Source organism: Cnephaeus nilssonii, assembly GCF_951640355.1.
Source record: "Cnephaeus nilssonii genome assembly, chromosome: 13".
Lineage (NCBI taxonomy): Eukaryota > Metazoa > Chordata > Mammalia > Chiroptera > Vespertilionidae > Cnephaeus > Cnephaeus nilssonii.
In genome coordinates, this window is record NC_137084.1 from 69,023,990 (window position 1) to 69,050,730 (window position 26,741).

The 26,741-nt window shown below is 39.9% G+C and overlaps 1 protein-coding gene across 1 annotated transcript in view; it reads left to right on the forward strand.

Moving 5' to 3' along the window:
- RDX (radixin) overlaps positions 1-26,741 on the forward strand; it is a 69,456-nt gene that overhangs the window by 12,986 nt on the left and 29,729 nt on the right. Inside the window, exons 2-5 of the mRNA XM_079787758.1 lie at positions 3,748-3,823; positions 14,618-14,701; positions 19,444-19,539; positions 20,034-20,308. Coding sequence (XP_079643884.1) covers positions 3,812-3,823; positions 14,618-14,701; positions 19,444-19,539; positions 20,034-20,308 — 467 coding nt within the window. The 5' untranslated portion in view covers positions 3,748-3,811. The remainder of the gene's footprint in view (positions 1-3,747; positions 3,824-14,617; positions 14,702-19,443; positions 19,540-20,033; positions 20,309-26,741) is intronic.

The following is a 26,741-nucleotide window of genomic DNA, read 5'->3' on the forward strand; positions in this document are numbered from 1 at the left end:
TATTAGCTTGTAAGAACATGTAATAAATAAATGCAGTGGGTATTTAATTTTAAAGCGTGCCTTTAACATTTATGTAAAACATTTTTTGTATTCGTTCCATAGAAACTTAACTGGCCACTGGGTAAAACTAGCAATAAAACTACGGGTCCGCAATGTGTTAAGTATACTAATAAATATATATTTGCTTATTTTACATATTCAGATAAAATTATTTTAAAATACTCTAACTGGCAAAATAGGAGAAACACATTATATTTGGAGCTGCCTTATACTTGGACATGCTTAGTTTATGACCTTAATGCGTGTATTAGAAATGAAAATAGATTGTAAATTACTTGGGTAACCTTTCAATTTTAGGGATTAGAAAATGAGCCACAGAGTAAAACCAACTAATGAAAAAAAATGAGGAGGAAAAGGACAAAAATTAACAAAAGAGAAGATCATATAAGAAACAATATCAAAACTGAAAGCTGGCCTTTAGACCAATAAACTAAGCAAACTTCTGGCAAAATTAATCAAACAAAATGGAAGGCAAAAGTGGAATGAAAAGAGGTTTATACCTGCAGATGTAGTAGAGCTATAAAAAACATGAACAAATACAATGAGTAATTTTCTAGAAATATTAGAGGCCCGGTGCACGAATTTGTGCACAATGGGGTCCCTTGGCCTGGTCTGTGGGATTGGGCCGAAACCGGCTCTTCGACATCCTCCGAGGGGTTCCAGATTGTGAGAGGGTGCAGGCCAGGCTGAGGGACCCCACCAGTGCACTCTCAGGATCCGGGAGGTGCCGAGGGAGGGCTCCGGGGCATGTCCAGCCTGTCTCGCTCAGTCCTGATTGGCCGGACCCCAGCAGCAAGCTAACCTACTGGTTGGAGCATCTGCCCCCTGGTGGTCGGTGCACGTCATAGCGACTGGTCTACCGGTCGACTCTCTGCCCCCTGGTGTTCAGTGCACATCGTAGTGAGCAGTTGAATGGCCTTAGCGTATCATTAGCATACTAGAGGCCTAGTGCACGAAATTCGTGCACCGGGGTGGGGGGTCAGGGGTGGTCCTCAGCCCAGCCTGCACCCTCTCCAATCTGGGACCCCTTGAGGGATGTCCGACTGCCCGTTTAGGCTTGATCCTAAGAGGATCGGGCCTAAACGGGCAGTCGGACATCCCTCTCACAATCCAGGACTGCTCGCTCCCAATTGCTCGCCTGCCTGCCTTCCTGATTGCCCCTAACCGCTTCTACCTGCCAGCCTGATCACCCCCTAACCACTCCCCTGCCAGCCTGATTGATGCCTAACTGCTCCACTGCCAGCCTGTTTGCCCCTAACTGCCCTCCCTTGCAGGCCTGGTCCCTCCCATCTGCCCTCCCCTGCAGGCCTGGTCACCCCTAACTGCTCTCCCCTGCAGGCCCGGTTGCCCCCAACTTCCCTCCTCTGCTGGCTTGGTCACCTCTAACTGCCCTCCCTTACAGGCCTGGTCCCTCCCAACTGCCCTCTCCTGCTGGCCTGATCGCCCACAACTGCCCTCCCTTGCAGGCTGGGTGCCTCCCAACTGCCCTCCCCTGCTGGCCATCTTGTGGTGGCCATCTTGTGTCCACATGGGGGCAGCCATCTTGTGTGTTGGAGTGATGGTCAATTTGCATATTACTCTTTGATTAGATAGGATTATGTTTTGCTTGAATGAACAACAAGACACTTAGCATATTAAGCTTTTATTATAAAGGATATCATTGAGACTCTTATGGAAAAGCAGACTCAGCTATAGGGTAGGGGTTGAAGTGTTTTGGCCACTTTATATTTGAGATATTCTTTAGATGTTGAGCAAGCCAAGTTAGCCAAGCAAGTTTTGGGGAAATGTACAGACTTGGGGGTTTTTAGCTTATAGATGATGCTAAAAGCAGATCCACTTAGAGGCTGTTTTAAGACCTGAGATGATAAGGATCTGAACTAAGACAATGGTAGTGGGACGAAGAGGGTATAGAATTAGAAGATAGAACTGAAGTACATTTATGTCTGTGAAAGTAGGTGAGTTAGGAAATGAGGAGTTTAGTAGATAATTTTTTAATTTGGAAGGAAGTTCCCTCTGTGGGGAGGTTTATTGGCATATGATTGATTGAGTACAATTTAGGGAAATTACCTTACTTCAATGCTTTATTTTTATTTCAGTTTAGGGAATTTTCAGTTTTATAAAAGCAACTGGTGATACAATTTTAAAACACAAAACTAATGGCATATTAATTTAGTTGAAGCTAGAATAAATAATGAATAAAGTTTCTTGGCAAAGATATTACCAATATAAGCTGATTTCAAGTAATAAATTATCTGATACACTTCTTACTATAGGTTTTCAAATTGGAATGACAATCTTTTTTTTCTTTTCTTTTTTTATGGACAGTGAATAATGATTAACCTTTTGCACTCGGATGTCGAGTGTGACTCGACACGGTTAGCATTAGAATAAAGGAATCGAGAAAAAAGCAAGCGAGTGCAAAGGGTTAAGAATGTTTGATCTTTTGGTAGATTTGTAGGGTGAAAACCAATTTTGTTAGATGTTTGTAAGAACATTTATCCTAAGATAAACTAGCATTATGATTTTCCTGGATTAGGGTTCACTTCTGTAGCCATAGGGGCGAAAAGATACAATTTAACTTTGGTTTTATCTACATTTCAGTGAAGGCCACTAACTTGTTGGTGAATAGCATGCAAATTGCAATTGTGCAGACTATGGCTGTTTTATAAACCTTAGGTGAATAAGCTTACTTGTGTATTTTCTCTATTGGATTTTTAAACTTTCAAAAAGAAAAAGTAATTTTCTTTAAAAATGTTATCATTTACTAGAGGCCCATTGCACCGAAGATTCACGCAATAGGCCTTCCTTTCCCTGGCTGCCGGCACCGGTTTTCCTTCGGCATCCGGGACCCAGGCCTTCGCTCTGGCTGCTGCCTTCCATCTTCGCTCCGGCCGGAGACTTCAGTCTTTGTTCCAGCCGGAGCACCACTCCTGTAGCTCCCTCTGCCCCCCTCCCTCCCTCTCATAGCAGGCATCCCACCCTGCCCGGCCGCTCCGCACCTGCATGTGTGCTGCCCAGAGGCCCGGAGCAGCTAGGGGGGCGGGGCCGCCTCCATCTTTGTTGGGTTAATTTGCATACTCCTGATTGGCTGGTGGGTGTCATGAAGTGACAGCCAATTTGAATATTTCTCTTTTATTAGTGTAGATAGTTTACATTAATCAGAATTTCCTTTGGTCTTTGGCAATACAGAGAAAAGGTTGGAAAGTATTTTTTGATTCATTTCATTAACCTCTGAATCCATCTATCCTCATCTTGACTCTCTGTGTCTAGCAGGCATGGTCTGGGGGTGAACCTGACTCAGAGACAGCATTTGGCCCCATAGCAATCTTGTTTCCTTGCTGTATGTTGTTTCTAATTAGAGTTTTAGTTGGTGATCAAAAATATACTTTACATTATGCTATTTGAGATGCATGCTGTTTTAAATCATAACTATAAATATTTTTAGAGAATGTGAAATGATAATAGAAAACATTGAAAATTGCAATAAAACAAGAGACTACTATGTTACTTAACATTTTAAAATGTTTTAAGTTTTTAGACTTGTACACCAGAAACATAATTTTATTAACCAGTAACCCCAATATATTCAATAACATTAAAAAAATTTGGACTTTATTTAATACATATCTTTAAGTAAAAACATTATATTAAAGATATAATAGATCAATTATGTGTTTTTTTTAACAGAAGGTGACAACAGGATTTATAAAAGTGAAGAATTTTTAAAGAAGGTGACAAAAAGAGAAGGAAAATGCCGAAACCAGTAAGTATATTTTATTTTACTTTTGCCACTACTTAATAAATAGCAATAAGTTCCTTGTTTTTTTAACAAAATATATTTTTATTGATTTAGAGAGAAAGGGAGAGGGGGAGAGAGTTAAAAACATCAATGATGAGACAAAATCATTGATCGGCTGCCTCTTGCATCCCCACACTGGAGATCAGGCCAGAAACCCGGCATGTGCTCTGACCAGGATTCGAACCATGACCTCCTGGTTCATAGGTCGACATTCAACCACTGAACCATGCCAGCTGGCACTAAGTTCCTTTTGGAACAAGGTAAAGTATTGTGGTGGAATTGTTGGGAAGAAGAAGGCGTTGACATTATTATTAACTGGTTAAGATTAATGTGGCTAAAGTGCAGTATTATGTGGGCCGGTGAAGAAGAGATATGGTAACGTTGTAGTTAAGATTAAAATTTATGGGTTCTGGATCAAATTATCCTAGTTCTTGTTCAGGCTTTGTTACTTAATTTGAGTGTTTTTGTTAGATTAGTTCAGACTCTCCGTTCTTAATTTCCTTATATATAAAACTAGAGGCCCAGTGCATGAGTGTGTGTGTCCCTCAGCCCAGCCTGCACCCTCTCCAATCTGGGACCCCTCGAGGGATGTCCGACTGCCCGTTTAAGCCTGATCCTACCTGGATGGGCAGTCGGACATCCCTCTCACAATCCAGGACTGCTCGCTCCCAACTGCTCACCTGCTTGCCTTCCTGATTGCCCCTAACCGCTTCTGCCTGCCAGCCTGATCACCCCCTAACCACTCCCCTGCCAGCCTGATTGATGCCTAACTGCTCCACTGCCAGCCTGTTTGCCCCTAACTGCCCTCCCCTGCAGGCCTGGTCCCCCCCCAACTGCCCTCCCCTGTGGGCCTGGGTCCCCCACAACTGCCCTTCCCTGTAGGCCCGGTCACCCCCAACTTCCCTTCTCTGCCGGCCTGGCCACCCCTAATTGCCTTCCCTTGCAGGACTGGTCCCTCCCAACTGCCCTCCCCTGCTGGCCTGATTGCCCACAACTGCCCTCCCTTGCAGACCTGGTCCCTCCCAACTGCCCTACCCTGCTGGCCATCTTATCGCAGCCATCTTGTGTCCACATGGGGGCAGCCATTTTGTGTGTTGGTCAATTTGCATATTCTATTATTAGATAGGATTAGATAGGATAGAGGCCTGGTGCACGCATGGGGGCCGGCTGGTTTGCCCTGAAGGGTGTCCCGGATCAGGGTGGGGGTTCCCTTGAGGCGTGGGGCGGCCTGGGCGAGGGGCCTGAGGTTGTTTGCAGGCTGGCCACACCCCCTGGAGACCCAAGCAGAGGCCCTGGGATCTGGGATTTATTTATCTTCTATAATTGAAACTTTGTAGCCTTGAGTGTAGGCCTGGGCCGGCCAGGCTGGCAAGGAAGCTTAGCTTCCTCCATTGCTGGGGAAACCCAAGCCTCATGCTTGCTACAGCTCAGTGGCCGCAGCCATCTTGGTTGGGTTAATTTGCATACTTGTTCCTGATTGGCTGGTGGGCATGGCTTGTGGGGTAGCGACAGTATGGTCAATTTGCATATTACTCTTTTATTAGATAATATGGTGATACATATGGTGAGGATTTAGAAGAAGATGGTATACATTCAGTGGTCAGTAAATAATAGGAGGAATGAGAGGTTCGTTATTATTTTTCTCATAATTCTGTTTGGTTTTGTTTTAAAAAATCCTCACCTGAGGATATCTTTTTTATTGCTTTCTAGAGAGAATAGAAGGGAGGGAGAGGAGAAGAGAGGGAAGTGGGGAGAGAGATAGAGAGATATCAATGTGAGAGAAACACATCGGTCAGTTGCCTTCCCAGTGTGCCCCTGTAACCGAGGTACGTTTACCAGAGTTGAACCCAAGATCTTTTGGTCTGAGGACTGATGCTCTAACCACTGAGCAACTGTAGAGGGCTTATAATTCTGGTTTTGATACTCATGATACCTGTGCTGATATTAGATAGTCTTAGATGTTTTATTTAAGAATAAATGTTCTTTAAGAAAATAGGGTTGGTTTTTTTTCGTAATTTTCTTTTGGCCAATTACCTTTTTAAAAAATTATTGGTTATAATTATTGGAATTTTCTGGCATGGATATCACTTTGGAATTACTTTAAAGACTCACCAGGTCAAAGTGTTCATTTACTGTTTGAGGGAAAGAATATAAAGAAATAAAATTCATAACCATGAAAAAGGAAGAAGTAATTTTTTTTCTATTTTCACATGATATGATTGTTTATGTAGAAAATCTTCAGAAAGAACAGCTACTAGAACTAATAACTGAATTCAAGATTGTTGGACATAGGTTATATTATTAAAAATCAGTTGTCCTTGGTATATACTAGCAGCAAAATTTGAAAAATCATTTGCAGCAACATCAAAGATATAAAATACTTAAAAATAAATTTATAGAAACTGTACAAGATCTCTGTACTGAAAACTGAGACATTAAAGACTTAACATGCACAAAAAAGTACATATTGTCTAGGTATGTCTGGAAAACATTAAGATGTTAATTATCCTTAAATGCAATGGTAGATTGAATACACTTCCAGTCAGTTAAATCCCAGCAGGCGTCTTTGACTAAAATTGACTAGGTGGTTGTGAAATGTTTATGGAACTGCAAAACCAAAATTTATATGGAATAGCTAAAGCAAGTTTTCATTTATTATTTTTTATTATTAATTGTATTTATTAATGTGACATTGGCTCTCAAAACCGTACAAGTCTCAAGTGTACAAACTCAACAACATATCATCTGCACATTGCATCGTGTGTCCACTGCCCCAAGCAAGCAACAGTGTGATGATAGCCAGAGGAAAAGGGGGTAGGAGCTAGGTGGAGGTGGGCAAAGGGGAGGAAAACGGGGGCACAATAGCTAAAGCAATTTTTAAAAAGAATAAAGTTGGAAAATTTAACACTCCTGAATTTTAATACTTATTTACAAGCTATGAAAATAAAGTGTGGTATTGTTGAGATAGGATCAGTGAAACAACATATATTATAATGAAAATATTATTATGCTTTCAACAAGGGTATCACACAACTCAATGGGGAAACTAAATTATTTCCAACAAATAGTGTTGGAACAAAGAGTTATTCATACAATAAAATATGAACATTAGCCTTTATCCTATAATTTACACAAAAAGTTAGCTCTAAGTGTATCATTGACTGAAATTCAAAAGCCCATATTATAAAACTGCTAGAAGACATAAGAAAACGTTTTTGCAACCTTGGGGTAGGCAAAGTTTCTTATAGAACACAGAATGTTTAAGTCATTTTAAAAATTGGATTTCATTAAAATTAATAACTTTTGCTCTTTGAAAAACCCTCGATTTTGTAGACCTAAAGTGATTTAACTGACTGGAATGCTGGGATTGAACTGACTCGATTTAACAGATTTTGGATTTAACGAACACAATTTCTGGTCCATAGGTCATATGTGAAAATTAACACTGTTAATTTTAAAATGCTTTTAAGCAAGATTTGCTTATAATGAAATTAACAGGTTATTTTTTCTTATTAATAACTTATTTTTAACAAATTTTGGTGGGTAGGCCACATGTTGGAAAAAACACTATAGTAATTTCGCCAACATCAATAAATATTAATATCTACAACTATAGTATACAGATTTAAATCCAAGAGTCACCCCTTATAAACATTGCTGGGAGAATGATTAGCATGTGTTCATACGGCATCTTGAGTGGTAATTGGTTCTATTGTCTCATGGTGTTATTTTCTGCAGCAGTTTTAACATTGGATATTCCTATATGTGCTCAGCCATGCCCCAGTCATATGCATTTGTTTACTTGCTGTGACTGGTAAATGCATGCATTTACTAGATTTATTTAATATCAATTTAAAATTATTCTAATACATAAAGAAAACTTTTCTGTGGAGTTAAATTTTTCAGACATACTTAATTTTAATTACAAATGTATCTACATAAGTAAAAACAGATGAACTAAATTTTTTTTAATATACGGCATTCAGAAAACTTTATCATATAAGAGACTTTTGGCTTTAACAGACACCCCCTTGCTTGAATTAGTCTGTTATATAGAGGTTTTACTGTACTAAGAAAATGAAAAGGCAAGCCAGAATGGGAGAGAATAATCCTATGTAGTAAAATGCTAATTCGCAAATCGAATGGTGGAATGACTGGTCATTATGACATGCACTGATCACCAGGGGGCAGACGCTTAATACTGGAGCTGCCCCCTGGTGGTCAGTGCACTCCCACAGGGGGAGCACTGCTCAGCCAGTAGCTGGGCTCAGGGCTGGCGAGCGCAGTGGCGGTGACTGGAGCCTCTCCCGCCTCTGCGGCAGCACTAAGGATGTCTGACTGCTGGCTTAGGACTGCTCCCTGTGGGACATCCCCCGAGGGCTCCTAGACTGCGAGAGGACACAGGCTGGGCTGAGGGACACCCCCCCCCCCTCCAGTGCATGAATTTATGCACTAGGCCTCTGGTTGCAATATAAAGTCCTTTTAGAACTCAGTAAGACAAATTTTTTTAAAAAGTGCAAAAACTTTGGACAAATGCTTTACAAACGAACATATATTAATAGTCAACACATGAAAAGATACTCAATATCTTTAGTTATCAGGGAAGCACAAATTAAAACTACAGTGAGATACTATTTTATACTCATTTGAAGGGCTAAAATTGAATACTGATGGTATCAAGTGTTAGTAAGGATGTGGAACTCTTAATATATTTCTCAGAGGAATGTGCAAGTTTTGCAGATATTTTGGGAAACTCTTTAGTCAGTATAATTGAGTGGAAAACATTTATTCCTTAGGGTAAGGATTCAAAATTATATATACAATTGGATATAAATTATGTGTTATTATGCACACAGTTTCTGGAAGAAAATAATTTAAGATATTAAAATTAATGTATTTTTTCTTTGAAACTTTTGAGCTCAGTATTTAATTAGCTACCCTCTCCCCCCACTCCTCCAGAAATAAAAAATAAAGAGTCTAGTTTTTTAAAACACACAGAAATTTAATTTGATCTTTATATTTTATATTGATCTTATTGGCCCAGCTTTATACTTAGTAGACATGTAACCTAGGTCAAGTGACAACTTCTGTAGATCTTTTTTTTTTTTTATTGTAAAATAAAGTTGATTTAATAATGTGCTTTGATTACTCAGAGAATTACTATTAGGATGAAATGAAAAGGCTTTAAAGTTGCCTTATAGTGCTCTTATGTTAAAGATATTCATAAGTGACACTTGTATTGTTCATGTATGTTAACATGTAATAGGTTTATTCTCATTACATTTAAATCAGTAGATATCTTAAAATTTTCTCAGTTTTAATTTTTAAGGTGGTAAATGTTGCTAGATAACCCACATAAACCAGTGTTTTGGGATGCTTTATAATTATTAAGAGTATAAAGAGATCAAAAGACTAGGAGGTTTGAGAACTTCATAGGTCTAGCACATTATTATCGTCTTCATAATTGAAGGTGCATTACTGCTATGTCTGAGTTGTAGTCAGCAGGAAGGAAGGAAAAACATAGGGAAGCATGCAGACTATTTAATGCCTAGGCCTGGAAGTGGCCATTATCTCTTCTGCTCACGTTTGGTGGGTGAGAGCTTAGTCACATAGCCATACCTAATAGCAAGAAATACTGAAAAATGTTCTGTAGTTTAGTAGCCACGTGTCCACCTATAATTTTATTACATTTTGGTGGTTAAACAAGCAATCTCTGCCACAGTTAACATGGTTACTTTAAAGGAGACAAATTATGTGATAAACATAGTGGGACCAGTTGCTAAAATTGAATATTCATGATTTAAAAAACAAAAACCAAAACCTCTTATGCCAGATAGAGAAGAGAAGCTGCAGCCGAAGTTGTTCTTAATAGGTTAGCACTGGGAGCATTTCTTTTAAAATCAGGATCATGACAAAAGATACATATGACCACTGTTGCTATTCAACACTGAACAGAAATGTGTATAGAAGAAGAGATAAAAAACTCAAGGAGTGGAAAGGAAGAAACACTGAAGATATTAAGCTTGTTCTTTTATTATATAAAGGGTTGGCAAATTATGGCCATAGGCCAAATCAAGCCTGTCACATGTTTTTGTATAGCCTGTAAACTAAGCTAAGAATGGCTGTACATTTTCAATGGTTGAAAAAGAAAGAAGAATATTTCAAATGTGAAAATTATATAAAATTCAAATTTCAGTGTCTAAAGTTTTCTTGGTACATAGTATGTTTTATTATCTATTAGAGGCCCAGTGCACGAAAATTCGTGCACTCGGAGGGGTGGTCCCTCAGCCCGGCCTGCGCCCTCTTGCAGTCCGGGACCTCTTGGGGGATGTCCACCTGCTGGCTTAGGCCCACTCCCTGGGGGATCTCTAGTCGGAACATCCTTAGTGCTGCCGCAGAGGCAGGAGAGGCTCCCGCCACAGCCGCTGCACTCACAGTCAGCCCAGCTTGTGGCTGAGTGGAGCTCCCCCTGTGGGAGCGCACTGACCACCAGGGGGCAGCTCCTGCGTTGAGCATCTGCCCCTTAGTGGTCAATACGTGTCATAGCAACTAGTAGTTCCCTTGTCTTTCTGCAGTTAGGGTCAATTTGCATATTACATTCTATTATATAGGATAACTGCTTTGTTGCTATAGCAGCATAGTTGTGTAGATGCAGCAGACTGTGTAGTCTGCAAAGCCTAAAATATTTACTCTTTGGTCCTTTACAGAAAAGGTTTTTTGGCCCCTGGTTTATATAAACAAAGATTTATAGGCTCATTATAACAGTTGGCAAGGGAACTCATAAAAGGATCGTTTTAAAAATAAGTTGCATTTCTACAGAAACAAAACCAGAAAAAAAATTGGAAAGATATTTTTCATTTTCACAATCTTGTATTTGAATCCCTTATGCTCGATGAGTTTCAGTGTTTGGGATATTTTGGATTTTAGAAAGGTGAATATGCTATATTTATGTGTACATGCCATTATATCATGAAACTTCCATTGAGGTCTTTGTATTCCCCCAAAAACGTTAATGCTTCTATAGGACAGTGCATGAATATTCATTTGAAGTAGGATGAATTAATTCACCAATTGGTCACATTACTCCATGTCAAATTTTTGCTAGAAATTAGCTAATATACTTCAGTTTTCAATGTTTTTAGGATATCAAGAAATTGTGGAACTATATTTATAATAGCTACAAAATTATAATGAACTAGGGGAAAGATATCTAGCAAATGATTAATGTGATTTTTAACACTTTTTTTGAAAGATATTAAAGAAGACTTAAATTACTGCATAGAGAGAACCATAGCCATTAATAGGAGAGCCAATTTTTAAAAGATGTACTTTCTCACTCCAAGAGAATTTCTTGTATTAATGAACTTAGTGTAGTTTCAGTTTAAATCATGATAGAGTATTGATTATGACTTATAATGAAAAGTTTACAATTTCATATGGTCAAGAGCAAAAACAAAGTGTCAAGAATAGCTAAGACAGTTCTGAAGATAATGAGGGAAGACTTGCTCTACCAGATATAAAGAATTATTTAAAGATATAGTAATCAAGACAGTACGATATTGGCAGAATAGTTAAATGCAACAAAATTAAAGAGCACAAAGTCAGATGCATACCTATAGACATTTGATTTGTGAAAGAGTAGTCTTTATCCTTATGGGGATTAAAAAATGAAATTGGACCTCTACAGATCATAAGCAAAAATTATTGAAGACAACTTACAATAAACAAAACTTTAGTAGGAAATATATAAAATGTATGCTGATTAGTTAATATTTTCATGATTCCAGAGTAGAGAAATAGTTCTTAAGTGTGCACAAAAACACATTTAAATTCAATATCAAAATTAAGGATGTGTTTACCAAAAAGAAGGGCACTTTATAAAGTAAAATTACAAACTACTAACCTGGAGAAAAAATTTTTTGTAACAAAGATTACTGCCAAAGTATCTAGGATACATAAAGATTTCCTACATAGGAGTAAAAAAAAGAAAAAAAAAGACAGCAACCCAATTAGAAAAATAAGCAGTAGCCCTGTCTAATTTGGTTACAAATTGGGGATTTCCATGATCCCCTCATCAGTTTCTATAATTTGTTATAATAGCTCACAATTCAGGGAAACACTTAATGCATAGAGAGAACCATAAGTTATTGTTACTGGTTAATATAAAGGATATTGTAAAGGATACAAATGGAAGATACAGATGAAGAGGAAGAAGATAGAGAGGGGGTGGCCCAGAACAGTCGGAGCTCAGGAGCTTCTGTTCTTGTCGAATTTGGATGCACCCTCTTCTTTGCATATGGATGCACTCACCAACCAGAACTTGCTGAACCCCCCTTCCTTGAGGATTTTTATGAACGTTCCATTATGTAGGCATGATTGATTAAATCACAGGCCATTGATGATGAGCTCAGTTCCCACTGTCTCTTCTCCCTGGAGGTTGAGGTGAGTGGCTCTAGTCACATGGTTGGTTCCTCTAATCATATGGATGGTTTCTCTGGCTACCACTCCCCATCCTGAAGCTATCTAGGAGCCAGCCCTTCTGGAGTCAAGTCATTAGTATAAACTCTGGTTGGATGAAAGGGGCTTCTTATGAATAACAAAAGGTGCTCCTCACCTCTGTCACTCAGGAAATTCCAGCGGTTTTAGGAGCTTTGTTAAGAACCAGCATGCAGATCAAATATGCATTTCTTATGTCACAATTGGTTTGATTTTATTATGCTTTATTGTTTACAAATCTTACATGTATTGTTTTATGTGTAACAATAGTTCCTAATAGATATTACATTAAAGAAGAAACGATCTGTAAAATTTATTTGATTAGAGAAGGTAGAGGGTCTATATTTGTAGAGATCATGGTTGTTAGAATGAGTAAAACATGTCAGAAATAAGTCTGACTTAGAGTTCTAATGGTGGCATTAAAGTTTAAAAGATATATTTGTACCACATCATGGTGAATTCTTGGTAAAGATGCTACTGTGGAGTTAAAATTATTTTGGTTAAGGCATGTTACATTTTTGGTGAGATAATGCAACTAGAAAAGGTGTTTACACAAAACACTGTAAAATAGAATCTAACGAATGGCATTTGATGAATGCTTTTTATAAAGTGAAGAATACATTTTCAGTATAAATAAAACTCTGATTTCTGTGTTTAAAGAAATATGAGATAATGACATTCAAAGAATTTCGAGTTATACCTCAGTTTAAATACCTACTCTGCATTTGATATCCATGTGTCGGCCAAATAATTGGAACTCTTTCAGTTTCTGTGGAAATAATACCTCCTAGTATTATTGCTAGGGTTAAATGAGAATATGGGAAGCTCATGGCCTAGTGTCTAGTGTATTTTCTTAAAAGAAGACTTCATAAGGTCTTTGTTTTGCAAGTAGATTTAAGATTTCTTGTGATTAAAATCAAACCTTATTACTTTATCAAAGAAACTATTAGGTGCAATTATGGAATTGCTCTTTATTGCCTGCATATTATATCACTTTATTTTAGAAATCAGATGAAAGTGTTTTCCCCTGCCTAATCCTACCTAATAAAAGAGTAATATGCAAATTGACCGCACCTTTGATACACCCAAGCCACACCCACCAACCAATCAGGGCAAGTATGCAAATTAACCCAACCAAGATGGCGGTTAATTTGCATACATAGGCGCCCTGAGCGGACCCTCTGCGACAGATCGCAGGGAGCTGGGTGTTCGCTCCAGCACCAGGCCCCCTGCAATCAATCGCAGGGAGCTGGGGGTTGCTTCGGCCTGGTGCTTTAGGCTTTTGGCGTGGGTAGGGGCCAAGCCTACGATCAGAGGTGCCGGGGGAAACCCCTTCCCAAGCCTAAAGCCTGGGGTGGAGGCTTTAGGCTTGGGAAGGGGCTGAGCCTGTGATCGGAGGTTCTGGGCGGGGGGTTGAGGGGATGACCCCTTCTCAAGCCTAAACCTGGGGCGGAGGCTTTAAGCTTGGGGAGGTGCCAAGCCTGTGATTGGAGGTTCTGGGGCGGGGGGCGGGGGGGGGGTGGAGACCCTTTCCCAAGCCTAAAGCCTGGGACAGTGGCTTTAGGCTTAGGAAGGGGCCAAGCCTATGATCAGAGGTGCCGGGGTGGGGGGGAACCCCTTCCCAAGCCTAAAGCCTGGGGCGGAGGCTTTAGGCTTAGGAAGGGGCCAAGCCTACAATCAGAGGTGCTGGGGGTGTGTGAAACCCTTACCAAGCCTAAAGCCTGGGGTGGAGGTGCTGGGGGGAACCCCTTCTCAAGCCTAAACCTGGGGCAAAGGCTTTTGGCTTGGGAAGGGGCTGAGCTTGGGATCGGAGGGAAAGGGGAAAAGATTATTGGTAACATATCCTCAGGTGAAGATAAAAAGAAAAAGAAATGTCATATCCTATGAAAGACACATCTGGAAATGCTTAAAGAAATTTGTCATTTTTTCATGGTGAAGGGACTGGAGTCCGTGTTGATGAAAATACCTTGGCGGCTGTGGTGACTGGCAGTGGCTGCAGCAGTGGGGTGATGGGGCTGGCGCCTTCCCCTGATCAGCCCAGTTGCCTCAAACAAAGGGAGGCCAGACTGAGGCTTAGGTCCGCTCCCAATGGGGAGCGGGCTTAAGCCATCCATAGGACATCCCCTGAGGGCTCCCAGTATGTGAGAGGGGGCAGGCTGGGCTGAGGGACCCCTCCCCAGTGCACGAATTTTGTGCACCGGGCCCCTAGTACTTAATAAGTGTATTCTCTTTCCTACTGACTATTCTTTTTTCTTGTTACAGATCAACGTAAGAGTGACCACAATGGACGCTGAGCTGGAATTTGCCATCCAGCCCAATACGACTGGCAAACAACTTTTTGACCAGGTATCATTTAACCACATGAAGTATGCAATTTTTGACATCATAGTGTGTACTAGTATGCTATTGCACTTCTGTGTTTTTCTGTACCTTTACTGATAAGCAACATTGTAGCACTGGAACTTGACACAATACCTATTCATGTATCTTGAATAGCTGTAGAGATACTCTTCTCATTCCTAGATTTAAGGAGTAGGATTTTAAAAAAATAACTGTTAGCAGGTATATATTTAATATATATATTAAGTCATATTAATATATATGTTAAATCACATTAAATATATATTTTGCTGTGCAAATCATTGTAATGAAGACGAAAAGAAATTCAGACATTTTACAAAGTGGAATGGGTACACTAGACAGAGGGGATGGTAGTAGCAAAGACGGGAATTAGAGGCCATAAGTAGGACCTAACAGGAGGTTAGTGGCTCATTTGTTAGCCTGGAGTTAGAACATGGATGTCATGTTACGGAACTTGTATTACGATCTTGTCTTTTTTCTCTCCTGAGTGCACATTTGAGTCCCTTCTGGCATGAAAAAAAGAAAAGTCAATACTTGGAAACTGCCTCCTGAGATCCTGATTTAATTATCTGGTGCCTACTTTAAACCATTAGTTTTTTGTTTTGTTTTTTAATTTAAGCTCCCTAGGTGATGCTGTATGTAATGTTCTAAAGTAATCTAATTTTATTGAGGAAAGGAGGAGAATGGGATTGGTGCCCAGGGGTCAAGTGATTAAGATGAATCGATGATTGCAAAGAGAAGGAGAGTGATATATTTTCCATGGCCTGAGACTTCTAACTTTTGCATAAACTTTTACGCATGTACAAGAGCAATAGTCTGTGGTCAGACTAATGTGACCTTAGAGCAACGATTTTTAAAGACATGCAATACCTGACTATTTAGTCGGGGGCACTGACCTCTTTCTCCTTAGGTTGTCAAATAAAAAATGACAACAGCCAACACAACAAGAGCTGTCCAGTGTGAATGAGTCAAAATTACATCTATTTTGTTCTGGTGGGGTAGCTCAGTTGGTTAGAGTGCCGTGCCCATATGCCAAGGTTGAATATATAAAAGAATCAAATCAATGAATGCATAAATAAGTGGAACAGCAAATCTAAGTTTCTCTTTTCCTTCCTCTCTCAAATCAATAAGTAAAATTAAAAAATAATTATACCTATATTTATGTCAGCTTGATAAAAATATATTTTTGGTGTGCCGCAGAATTTTAATAGTTTGTGTACCATGATAAAGGTTAAAAATCGCTGCCTGAGAGAATGGGGGTGAGTTTCTTGCATAACAGCAATAATTAACCAATCACATACCTTGGTTTTACTAGATGTCATTCTATCACATACCGATCCAAAATACAATGAAATACAAATTTAAAATTCCTGGAAAGTTGTTTCTTTCCTTGACAAAGTGGTATACTTAATCTCCTGGTTAGGTGATTAAGATCTTGATAGCCCCAAGAAAATCTTTTTGGATGATGAAAGGCTTTTTTTGTGTGTGAGTGACCAAATTTTTAAAACAAAATTATAAGCAGCTGCATTCACCATACATAATGAACTAATATCTTGTGAACTGATATCCACTTTCGTAGATTATTGTAGGCCTTCTGTTTGTAAATATATAGCCTATCTGTATTTGAATAAAAATGTAAATAGAGTTAGTGTTTATTGTACTTCATAGCAAGTTGAAATGTTATTTACATAATGAATGAAATGCTTGTGGTAGTCAAAAACTAGCCAGCAAGTGGGCCTTTTTGGTATTGATACTGAGAAATAAAACATTTGTGTCTTATTAAGCAGAATTGCTTTAGTTTGGACACCAGGGAAAAGGAAACCCCAATTATTTAGTGAAGTAACGTGTAGCAGTTTAAAACGTGGGCTCTGGAGCCACATCTGCCTGCTTTGGAGACCTGACTACAGCTGTTCGACTTTGGACAGATTCCTATCTTTGCCTCATTTTTCTCCTTTGTTCAATTAGGATGGTGATAGCATTACTCCCTTAGAAGGTTGTGAGAATTAATTGAGACTCCATGTTCAGTAAACAGAAAGTATTTTGCATACATACATACAGCACACACATATATACTATCTACTATACTAATAAGAGAGTAGTATGCTAATTAGACCAGGAGACCTTCCGGATGACCATCCAGACTCCTTCCTGACAAAGCCAGCCGAATGAAGCCGCCTGGCAGCAGTCCCGGTGCCAGCGCCTGCGGCTGTCTGCGGCCCGGGAGATGAAGGAGCTGCCTGCCCTGTGGTCCCAGCAGCCAGCTGGAGAAGCCGCCCGTCCTGTGGTCCTGGGGGGGATGGAGAAGCCGCCCGCCTGGGGTCTGGGTGCCAGCGCCTGAGGCTGGCTGAGGCCTGGGAGACAGAGAAGCCGCGCGCCCCGAGGTTCCAGGCCACAGCCAGCCGGAGAAGCCACCAGCCCTGTGGTCCCGGGTGCCAGCGCCTGCAGCCTGGGAGATAGGTTCCCTCTTCTCCCACTGCAGTCATTACTCCAACATTCCCCTTCTGAATTTCTCTCTGCTGCCCCAACCCAACTTCACTTTTCATCTGTAGGATAGAGAACAGAGAGAGCAGTGCTAAAAGCTTACATTTTTAAGCAGGTATGGTTAGTACTTAAACATATACATGGAAAACTAGAGTCCTTAAGGTAACAAAGGCTAGAAAGGGAGGGGACAGGGACAGTGCGAGGCATATTATATCCAGCGGTCCATGTGGGGACTGAAAACTTGGCAGTGATGACAATCAATGAAGATAATCTACTAAAATAGTTGGCAGGGGCAATTCTTCCATCTTTGGAAATATCTATATCAGGTCTGTTTAAATAGATTTTCATCTGCATAATATAACACATTCTGACAAAATCACCACCACCAATGTGGTCAGTGTTGTGCTGGTAAATGTTTAACAACTGGCTCTCAATCAAAGAAACCAAAACCCTGATTTATAGTATTGGCCAATTTCTGTGGCATAAATTCTCCCTCCATGGCTGATTTCGGCAGCTAATGTGATGCCACTAAATGCAGAGCTGAGGAGAAATGTGCAGTAATACATTATTATATTCCACCAGAAAGACCCAAAAGATAGAAATAATGTCAAGAGTCAGAATAGTAAAGTGTAGTAAATAATTGAGGAGTGGTGAATTTAGAGTATGTTTTACCTTTGGTTTTAATGTAATTTATTCACTTTTAAGATTATATAATTTAATTTTTAATAATGACCATGTTTAACAACCAGTTTGCAAAATTTCTGAAAGTTTGTGAGCGAGTAAGAGCAGGCTCCAGCACAATACTGAGTGGAGTATAATGGTTAAAGGGCATAGCTCATAGATTGAAATGAGACTCAGCCACTGTTAGGTTTCACTGGTCAAGTTACCTGATCTCTCTATACCTCCGTGTTCTCACCTGTGTAATTATAGTACCTACTGTATAGAGTTGTTGCAAAGATAAAATGAAATCTGTGTATGACACAGCACAGTACCTGAAACAATAATTCACTCAATTTGTTATAAACTGTTACTACCTCAATATGTTGTTGACAAAATTACTCTACTCATGCTGAAAGAATGAAATTTTGTTGATGAGAAAAATATCTTATCTTTGCGATCCACAGGGAGACAGTAAATTTCGCTTCCTAGGCAATAGATGGTATTCTACTACTAGAAACTGTAAGGGAGAAAATGACCTCAGTCAACATGATTGAGACAATGTATTATTAGCTGGATCATAATGGTACGTCAGTTGAGCTGAGCCTTGAGGAATAAATTATTCAACAGGTGGTAAAAATACAGAAGAAACATTCTAGGCCCGTGGTTGGCAAACTGTGGCTCGCGAACCAAATGTGGCTCTTTGGCCCCTTGAGTGTGGCTCTTCCACAAAATACCACGGCCTGGGCGAGTCTATTTTGAAGAAGTCGCGTTAGAAGAAGTTTAAGTTTATACACTTTGGCTCTCAAAAGAAACTTCAATCGTCGTACTATTGATATTTGGCTCTGTTGACTGAGTTTGCCGACCACTGTTCTAGGCCGAAGAAAAAGGGTGAGCAAAGCCGTAGAGGGGTAAAATTCATGGCATGTTCCAATAATAGTTTCTTGCTCAAAGAATGAGTGGGGGTGAAAGCACCAGCTGGAATACCTGGAGCGTGGCATTTAAATGTTTTCAGTGAATCTTGTCACCAAAGTGGTACTATTTTTGCCATGCCTTAACCAATAGTGTAGTTGTGAGGGTAAATTGAACATAGGCGTGCATATATTTTTTTCAAATCAGTGTTTTGGGTTTCTTTGGATATATACCCAAAAGTGGGGTTGCTGGGTCATAAGGCAGTTCCATTTTTTTAGTTTTTTGAGGAACCTCTATGCTCCTTTCCACAGTGGCTGCACCAGTCTGCATTTGTTATGGGGGTAAATTGAAATAGGAAAATGGGATTACGACAACTCTGTATCTGTTTCCCTAGACTCTTGTTATCTGTTGGGATCATGATGGGAGTGGGCAGGAAAAGGAGGTATAAAAAGTGGATCAAATAGGATTGAAATGACACTATCAAATTTAATATACAAACCTGAATTTAAGTTTTAGGAAATGTTCCTTTAATTAATATGTTAAATTTAGGAAAGAGCTTCTGTATAGGAAAGGAGTATACCTGTAATAGCTATGTAGTTCTGTTTTTCTTTTGAAGTATAGTTCCATAGTTAAAGTATGAATGTAGAACTGAAATTGCCTTTTTTTTTTTTTTTTAGGTGGTGAAAACAGTTGGTTTGCGTGAGGTCTGGTTTTTTGGGCTGCAGTATGTGGACAGCAAAGGTTATTCTACATGGCTTAAGCTAAATAAAAAGGTAAAGTTTATATAATGGGACAATTAACTAATAATTAGGCTACTCCGAGGTTAATTATCTTGAATTTGTGTCAGAAAAGCTTAGTTACTGATCAGGCCTCCTTTTGCAGTTATCTCTGGATCATTAAAGGTGTCATGTCTTTTATTCAATAAGGCACCATCAACTTAGAAAAAGAAATGTTCACTTTTCCTGTTTGAAAATTTAAAACGTAAGAATATTATTAGTGTAACTTAGTACTGACTTTGATTGAAACATCAGTAGCATAAGCTTCTCAAGAGAAGTTTCAGTTTGGTTACTAGAAGGATCTGTGAGTTATAGGTCATATTTGTGAGCATAGAATCATCTCATATTTTTTACAGGTTTCGAATCTAACTTACAGATTTAGAATCTTATTGCTGTTTTACATCCTACTTCTAGAAAGAATTTGATGTGACTAGATTTAGTTATTTTGAACTTAAGATTTTTGTTGATTATACTTGAAATTACTGTTCCAGGTGACACAGCAAGATGTTAAAAAAGAGAATCCTTTACAGTTCAAATTTAGAGCTAAATTCTTTCCTGAAGATGTTTCTGAGGAATTAATTCAAGAAATAACCCAAAGACTCTTCTTCTTGCAAGTTAAAGAAGCTATTTTAAATGATGAGATATATTGCCCACCTGAAACTGCAGTCCTTCTGGCTTCCTATGCTGTCCAGGCCAAGTATGGAGACTATAACAAAGAGGTTCACAAACCAGGCTACCTGGCTAATGATAGACTCCTCCCCCAGCGGTAAGTGAAACATGTTCTTATGTTATAGTCTCTGAAAAATTACATTTCAGAAGTTTGTGAGTAGAATTTTTTTTTTTTTTTAGGTTTCAAGTTGTCAGGTGAATTGGAGTATAGTTCTAAAAATAATGACTTAGTAGCCTCCTAGGTTTATATAGTGCGCAACTACTAAACCTTCTGCCTCTTCTCTCCTCATTTCCACAAGATAAGCAATAAATAGAGATTTGAGCTTGGGGGAGGATGCCGCTGTCACTGCTGGGTAAAAACACAGGCAGATATGTGTTTAATAAATGCATCTGGAATAATAAGTAACAGCCTGTGTGTCCTCCATAGAATAAAAATTAAGTTTCTAACTTAAAAAGGCATTTTAAACCTAGTTTTCAGACTAATAGTCTTGTACTCTGTTCTTATCTGCAGTATACTGCTGCCTCTATAAGTTTAAAGTAGCATGGCATGAGAAAAAAAATCATTAGGCAGGAGACCTAGATTTTGAGTACTGATTCTGCTCTTTGCTAGTTATGTGATCTTGGGTGCAAAAACCCAACATCCCTGAGACTTGATATCTGAATTTGCATAATGGGGATGACAGTTCTGCTCTGCCTACCCTTTAGTTTATGACGACTGTACATGAACTGTACAGTGTACAGTTTTAACTGTGAAGTGTGATACAAGTGTTGTTGATAGCATTACTGCATTGCTTAAGAAATTTAGAAAGTATAGCATCAGATATTACTTTTAACTATCTCAGTTCTTAGTTGTAGCACACATGTCTCTGATAATAGAATATACGTGGAGATCTTTTAGAACTGGAGAGAAGTTGTTACTGTTCTTAGTTCAAATTCTTAAGTTTTAAAATTTCTATTTAAATTCAAAACTGTATATCTTTAATCTAAAACTTCAGTTCTGCACCACTTCTAATAGTAGTTAAGCTCTTAGATGTAGTTTCTTTTTCATAGGTACTAAATATGAAGAAAGACTAAGCTATGTTAATGTCTACTTTTATTAATTTCCTTTGATTATAGGCATCAATGTTTATTTTCATCTAAAAGTGTATTCTGTTGATATAAGCTTTATAAGTTATTAAGTGCAGTAGCTTTAATATTTGATTATTAAATACTAGAGGCCCAGTGCATGATTTAATCATGCACCTGGTGCACCAGCGGGCTGGCTGTCCGCCGGTGCCCCAGGCCTTCCGAAAGCCTCCGGCTGCTGTGGAGGCTTTCGAAAGGCCTTGTGCCGGAGCAGACAGCCGGCCAGCTCCCCCGCTTTGGCCTTTGATCGCGGGGGACCTGGCCGGCTGTCCGCCGGTGCCCCAGGCCTTCCGAAAGCCTCCGGCAGCCATGGCTCAGCGTCCTGCTGGCCCAATCAGCTACCCCGGCCACCCTGAGTCCCGCCCCCTGCGCCTCCTGCTGGCCCAATCGTGGGCGTAGCGGAGTGATGGTAATTTACATATTACCATTTTATTATGTAGGATTGCTATTACAGTAATAGTTATCTTTGAAGGTAAAACAATGCATGTTGTTTACCAAAAGAATCAGGAATCTGAGGTACTTATTAGTCTGTGTGTTTGTCTGTTTTTTATTACTATTCTAACCCAAAATTCTTTTTCTCAGATTTTTAAAAATATGTTTTCATTGATTTTATTTTATTTTTTTAGAGAGAGGAAGGGCAAGGGATAGAAAGATAGAAACATCCATGAGAGAAACATCATTGCTCGGATGCCTCCTATGTGCCCACTACTGGAGATTGAGCCCACAACCCCGGGGATGTGCCCTGACTGGGCATCAAACCAGAGACCTCTTGGTTCATGGGTCGATGTTCAACTACTGAGATACACTGGCTGGGCTTCTCAGGTTTTTTTAAGCACTGAGTTAAGAAATTGAGTATCGGCACAGTAGAATTTCATTTCAGATAAGGTTTAGTTTTTATTTTTAGTTGAATTACAATTTATATATAATAAAATGTACAGCAGATTAAGTTTTAAGTCAGTACATAAGGCAAATATTCTGTATAATCAAAATTACCCTAAATAATTTCTTAATTGTTCATCAAAAATAATTTTATCTCAACAAGTATAACATAGTTGTTCATTCAGTGTTAAATCACATTCATATTTGCTTGAGTACCAGATGAAGTACTTGGTTTACAGTTCATAGTCGTGTGATTTAAAAAAATTGTAAACACACTGGAATCACACTTAAGCACAATTTCATATTTATTTTTCTAAAATAATTTGTAAAGTATATTTTTATTGATCTCTGAGAGGAAGGGAGAAGGGAGAGAGAAACATCAGTGATGAGAAAGAATCATTGGTTGACTGCCTCCTGCATGCCCCCTACTAGGGATCAAGCCTGCAACCTGGGCATGTGCCCTTGACCGGAATTGAACACGGGACCCTTTAGTCCACAGGCAGAGGCTCTATCCACTGAGCCAGACTGGCTAGGGCCAATTTCTTTTTTTAAATGCATGTGTGCTGTAACCACTCCATTTAAAAAGAAGATAGCACATGCTCTTTAATATGATCTTTGCCATTGAAAGTACAGTCAGTTGGTCTTCAAGTTAATAGTCTGTGGAGAACTAATTCCAGCTATCTAAGATTGAAAGTGACTCACTGAAATGTTAGAATATTACTGATTTTTCAGTTCAGAATGGAAAATATACTTTCACAGTGATTTCTTATTTCATGTTCGGTATATAGCACACTTTAACTCATTATGTAAGTATGAGGAATTAGTAATCAGAAGCTTATCATAAATCATAGTAATTTGATTATTTTGATGGATGCCTTTAATTGTTACATTAAAAAGCTCAGAGAAGCAATCTGTTCTCCCACAGTACTTAGCTCCAATAGATAGTACCTTTCTCCTTTAAAAAGAACTTGATATGCATAGATTTTTATATCCCAGGTTTCTGACTTGGGCATCTGGATGGTTGGTAATACCCTTTTGACAAGGTAGTAGGGGAAGGAATACATTTCACAGGAGGGAGATTTCAGTTTTGAATCTATTGAGTTTGAAATATCTGTAGTATAATCAAGAGAGAGCTAGTATTCATTGGTCAGTGTGTGTTCAGATCTTGAAGATCAGTTTGAGCTATGATAGTTTTGGGAGTAAGTAGCACAAAAATGGGAATGAAAGAGATGGACCTTAAAGTCCTCTTGGACATACAGAATAAGAGAAAGGCCTGGAATAGACCTTATTGGAACTTTACTTTTAGTAAGTACAGAGGAAGTATATTGAGATTAATACCAGAGGAGTGTTACATCATGGAAGCCAAGGTAAAAGAATGCTTTCAAGTCAGCAGTGTCAAATAATACAAAGAGGTCGAGTATGAGGAAAACGAATGTGTCTGTTGGGAATAACAGTAAGGTGATTGGTAGTGACCTTAGAAAGAGCAGTTTCAGTAGAGTGTTGAGGAATGAAGCCAGACTTTGATAGACCAGGGGCAGCGGCCATGAGGTTTGGAATTGAAGGATAGTGAATATAGACAGTTCTCAAATGAAGTTTGCTATTTAAAAGAAGAAAACTAGGAGTAGCAAAGCATGAGTTTATAGACATGTTCTATAAAAATGGGAAAGAATTGATTTTTAATTTCCTGTACAAATTTTTGAGTACTCTTCAGTGCTGATAGTGGGCATATAGTGGTGAGCAATATTGATGTGTTCTTTGCCCTCTGTAACACATATGTATAGATGCTAATAATGTAGGCAGGGAACAATAAATATGTCTCCTGCCATAAAGGGTGGAGTGAAGATGCTGAGGAAGTGGAGAGAAACGTCATTTAAAGGCCCAGATAGAGTAACAGTCAAGTTGAATAGATTGGCCTTAGGCGTGAAGAAGGGCTCTTTCTGGACAGAAGAAAAGGGGTAGGAAGTTTTGGATACTTGCAAATTAGTCATGCATATTTAATAATACAAATGCATTATGCAAAATGCAAACAAATGATATTTGAAATACAGGGTATAAAAACCTATAGCAGAAATCTTAGTGGCATCCAATCATATCTTCAGATTTAGTTAACATCTGGATATCAGCAATTAGCTGAATTGATTATGCCTTCAAGGCTCTTTGCACTCCTGTTGGTGAGAAGGGGTCAGATAGCAAGAGAAAGGATAAAGACAAGAAAACTGTGGAAACTTAATTGCTCTAAGGAAGAAGTCAAAACTCCTTTCCCCAAAAGCAAGGGCTGCAAAAAAGAATACATAGAGCAAGGAGCAATTTGTAATAAGAAAATAATGGTCTTAGACACCATTAAGGAATCTACTCTCAATAGTAACTTGTCCAGGGGAATATTGCACCCTAATATTTCTTTGTCTTGCTAAGAAATTCCTAATAGCAAAACAATATATTAATACCAGAGCTTTTGCAATCAATAAAATAGGATTTGGGGATTCACCAATAATAAAATAAATAATTATTATATGTCCCAAAGAGAATAGAAATACATACTCTATAGCTTGCATAGTAGGTAAGTTATATGCATGTTGAATCTGCTGATTTAGTATTAAAATATTAGTAGTAGAAAATACAGTTTGTGTGTTTTTATATTTGCATAATAAACACACTAGAAGGACAAAAAAACTAAAGAAACATTATTTGGAGTTTTTGGTTGGTGAGAAAAAGTATAACTTTCCACTTTTATATAAAGTACTAGAGGCCCGGTGCACGAAATTCGTGCACGGAAGGGGGGGTGACCCTCAGCCCAGCCTGTACCCTCTCCAATCTGGGACCCCTCGAGGGATGTCTTACTGCCCGTTTAGGCCCGACCCCAGTGGGATCGGGCCTAAACAGGCAGTCGGACATCCCTTTCACAATCCAGGACTGCTGGCTCCCAACTGCTCGCCTGCCTGCCTTCCTGATTGCCCCTAACCGCTTCTGCCTGCCAGCCTGATCACCTCCTAACCACTCTGCTGCCAGCCTGATTGATGCCTAACTGCTCCCCTGCCAGCCTGTTTGCCCCCAACTTCCCTCCTCTGCCAGTCCGGTCACCCCTAACTGCCCTCCCCTGCAGGGTTGATCGCCTCCGACTGCCCTCCCTTGCAGGCCGGGTGCCTCCCAACTGCCCTCCCCTGCTGGCCATCTTGTAGTGGCCATCTTGTGTCCACATGGGGGCAGGATCTTTGACCACATGGGGGAAGCCATACTGTGTGTTGGAGTGATGGTCAATCTGCATATTACTCTTTTATTAGATAGGATAGAGGCCTGGTGCAGGAGTAGGGGCCAGCTGGTTTACCCTGAAGGGTGTCCCGGATCAGGGTGGGGGTTCCCTTGGGGCGTGGGATGGCCTGAGCAAGGGGCCTGTGGTGGTTTGCAGGCCAGCCATGCCCCCTGGCGACCCAAGTGGAGACCCTGGTATCTGGAATTTATTTACCTTCTACAATTGAAACTTTGTAGCCTGGAGCAGAGCCAAGCCTCCTGCATGCTCCACAGCTGGCAGCCATTTCTGTTTGGGTTAATTCACCTTCTATAATTGAAACTTTGTAGCCTTAAGCGGAGGCCTGGGCCCAGCCAGGGTGTGCGGAAAGCTTTGCTTTCTCCGTTGCCGCCGGCAACCCTGGCCTGGTCTCTCCAGCTCCGTGACTGCCGCCATTCTGTTTGAATTTGTTTACCTTCTAAAATTGAAACTTTGTAGCTTGAGTGGAGGCTTAGGCCTGGCAAGGGCATGTGGAAAGCTTGGCTTCCTCTGTTGCCTGGGAAACCTTGCTCTTTGTGGCTGTAGCCATCTTGGTTGGGTTTATTTGCATACTCGCCCTGATTGGCTGGTGGGCGTGGCTTGGGCTGGTGGGCGTGGCTTGGGTGTAGCGAAGGTGTGGTCAATTTGCATATTACCCTTTTATTAGGTAGGATTGCCTATAGAAAATTAAATTTAACAGCACAAAAAATACATACAGTAAAAGAAGAATTAAGGCCTAAGAATTTTGATTTTCAATCTGTTCTCTAATTTTTCCATTAATAATGAGTTCTTTTTCCTTTCTGTCCAATATTTTATTAATTTGAAACATTTGAATTCTTATAAACTATCTGTATAATAACTGTTTTAAAGCAAGTTATGTAAAATAATTTTAGGATCCTAGAAACTTTTTATGCTATCTAATAAAGAGGGATATGCAAATTGACCGTCACACTGTCACAAAGATGGTGGTGCCCACAGCAGAGGTGGGGTTTCCGTAACACAAGATGGCTGCGCCCACAGCGGAGGCCGAGTTCCCGTAACGAGCCTTAACGAGAAATCAGCAGGAACATGAGGCTGTGTGGCGCTGGGCCGGGGACCTGAGGCTGTGCCCCCTGCCCGGTGGGGCTTGACAGGGGACCTCAGGCCGCACCCCCTGTCCCAGCGCTGGGCCAGGGGACCTGAAGGTGTGTTGGGGGACCTGAAGCTGTGCCCCCCTCCCGGCAGGCCTTGACAAGGGTGGTACTGGCCGGGTCTGGGTCTTGCC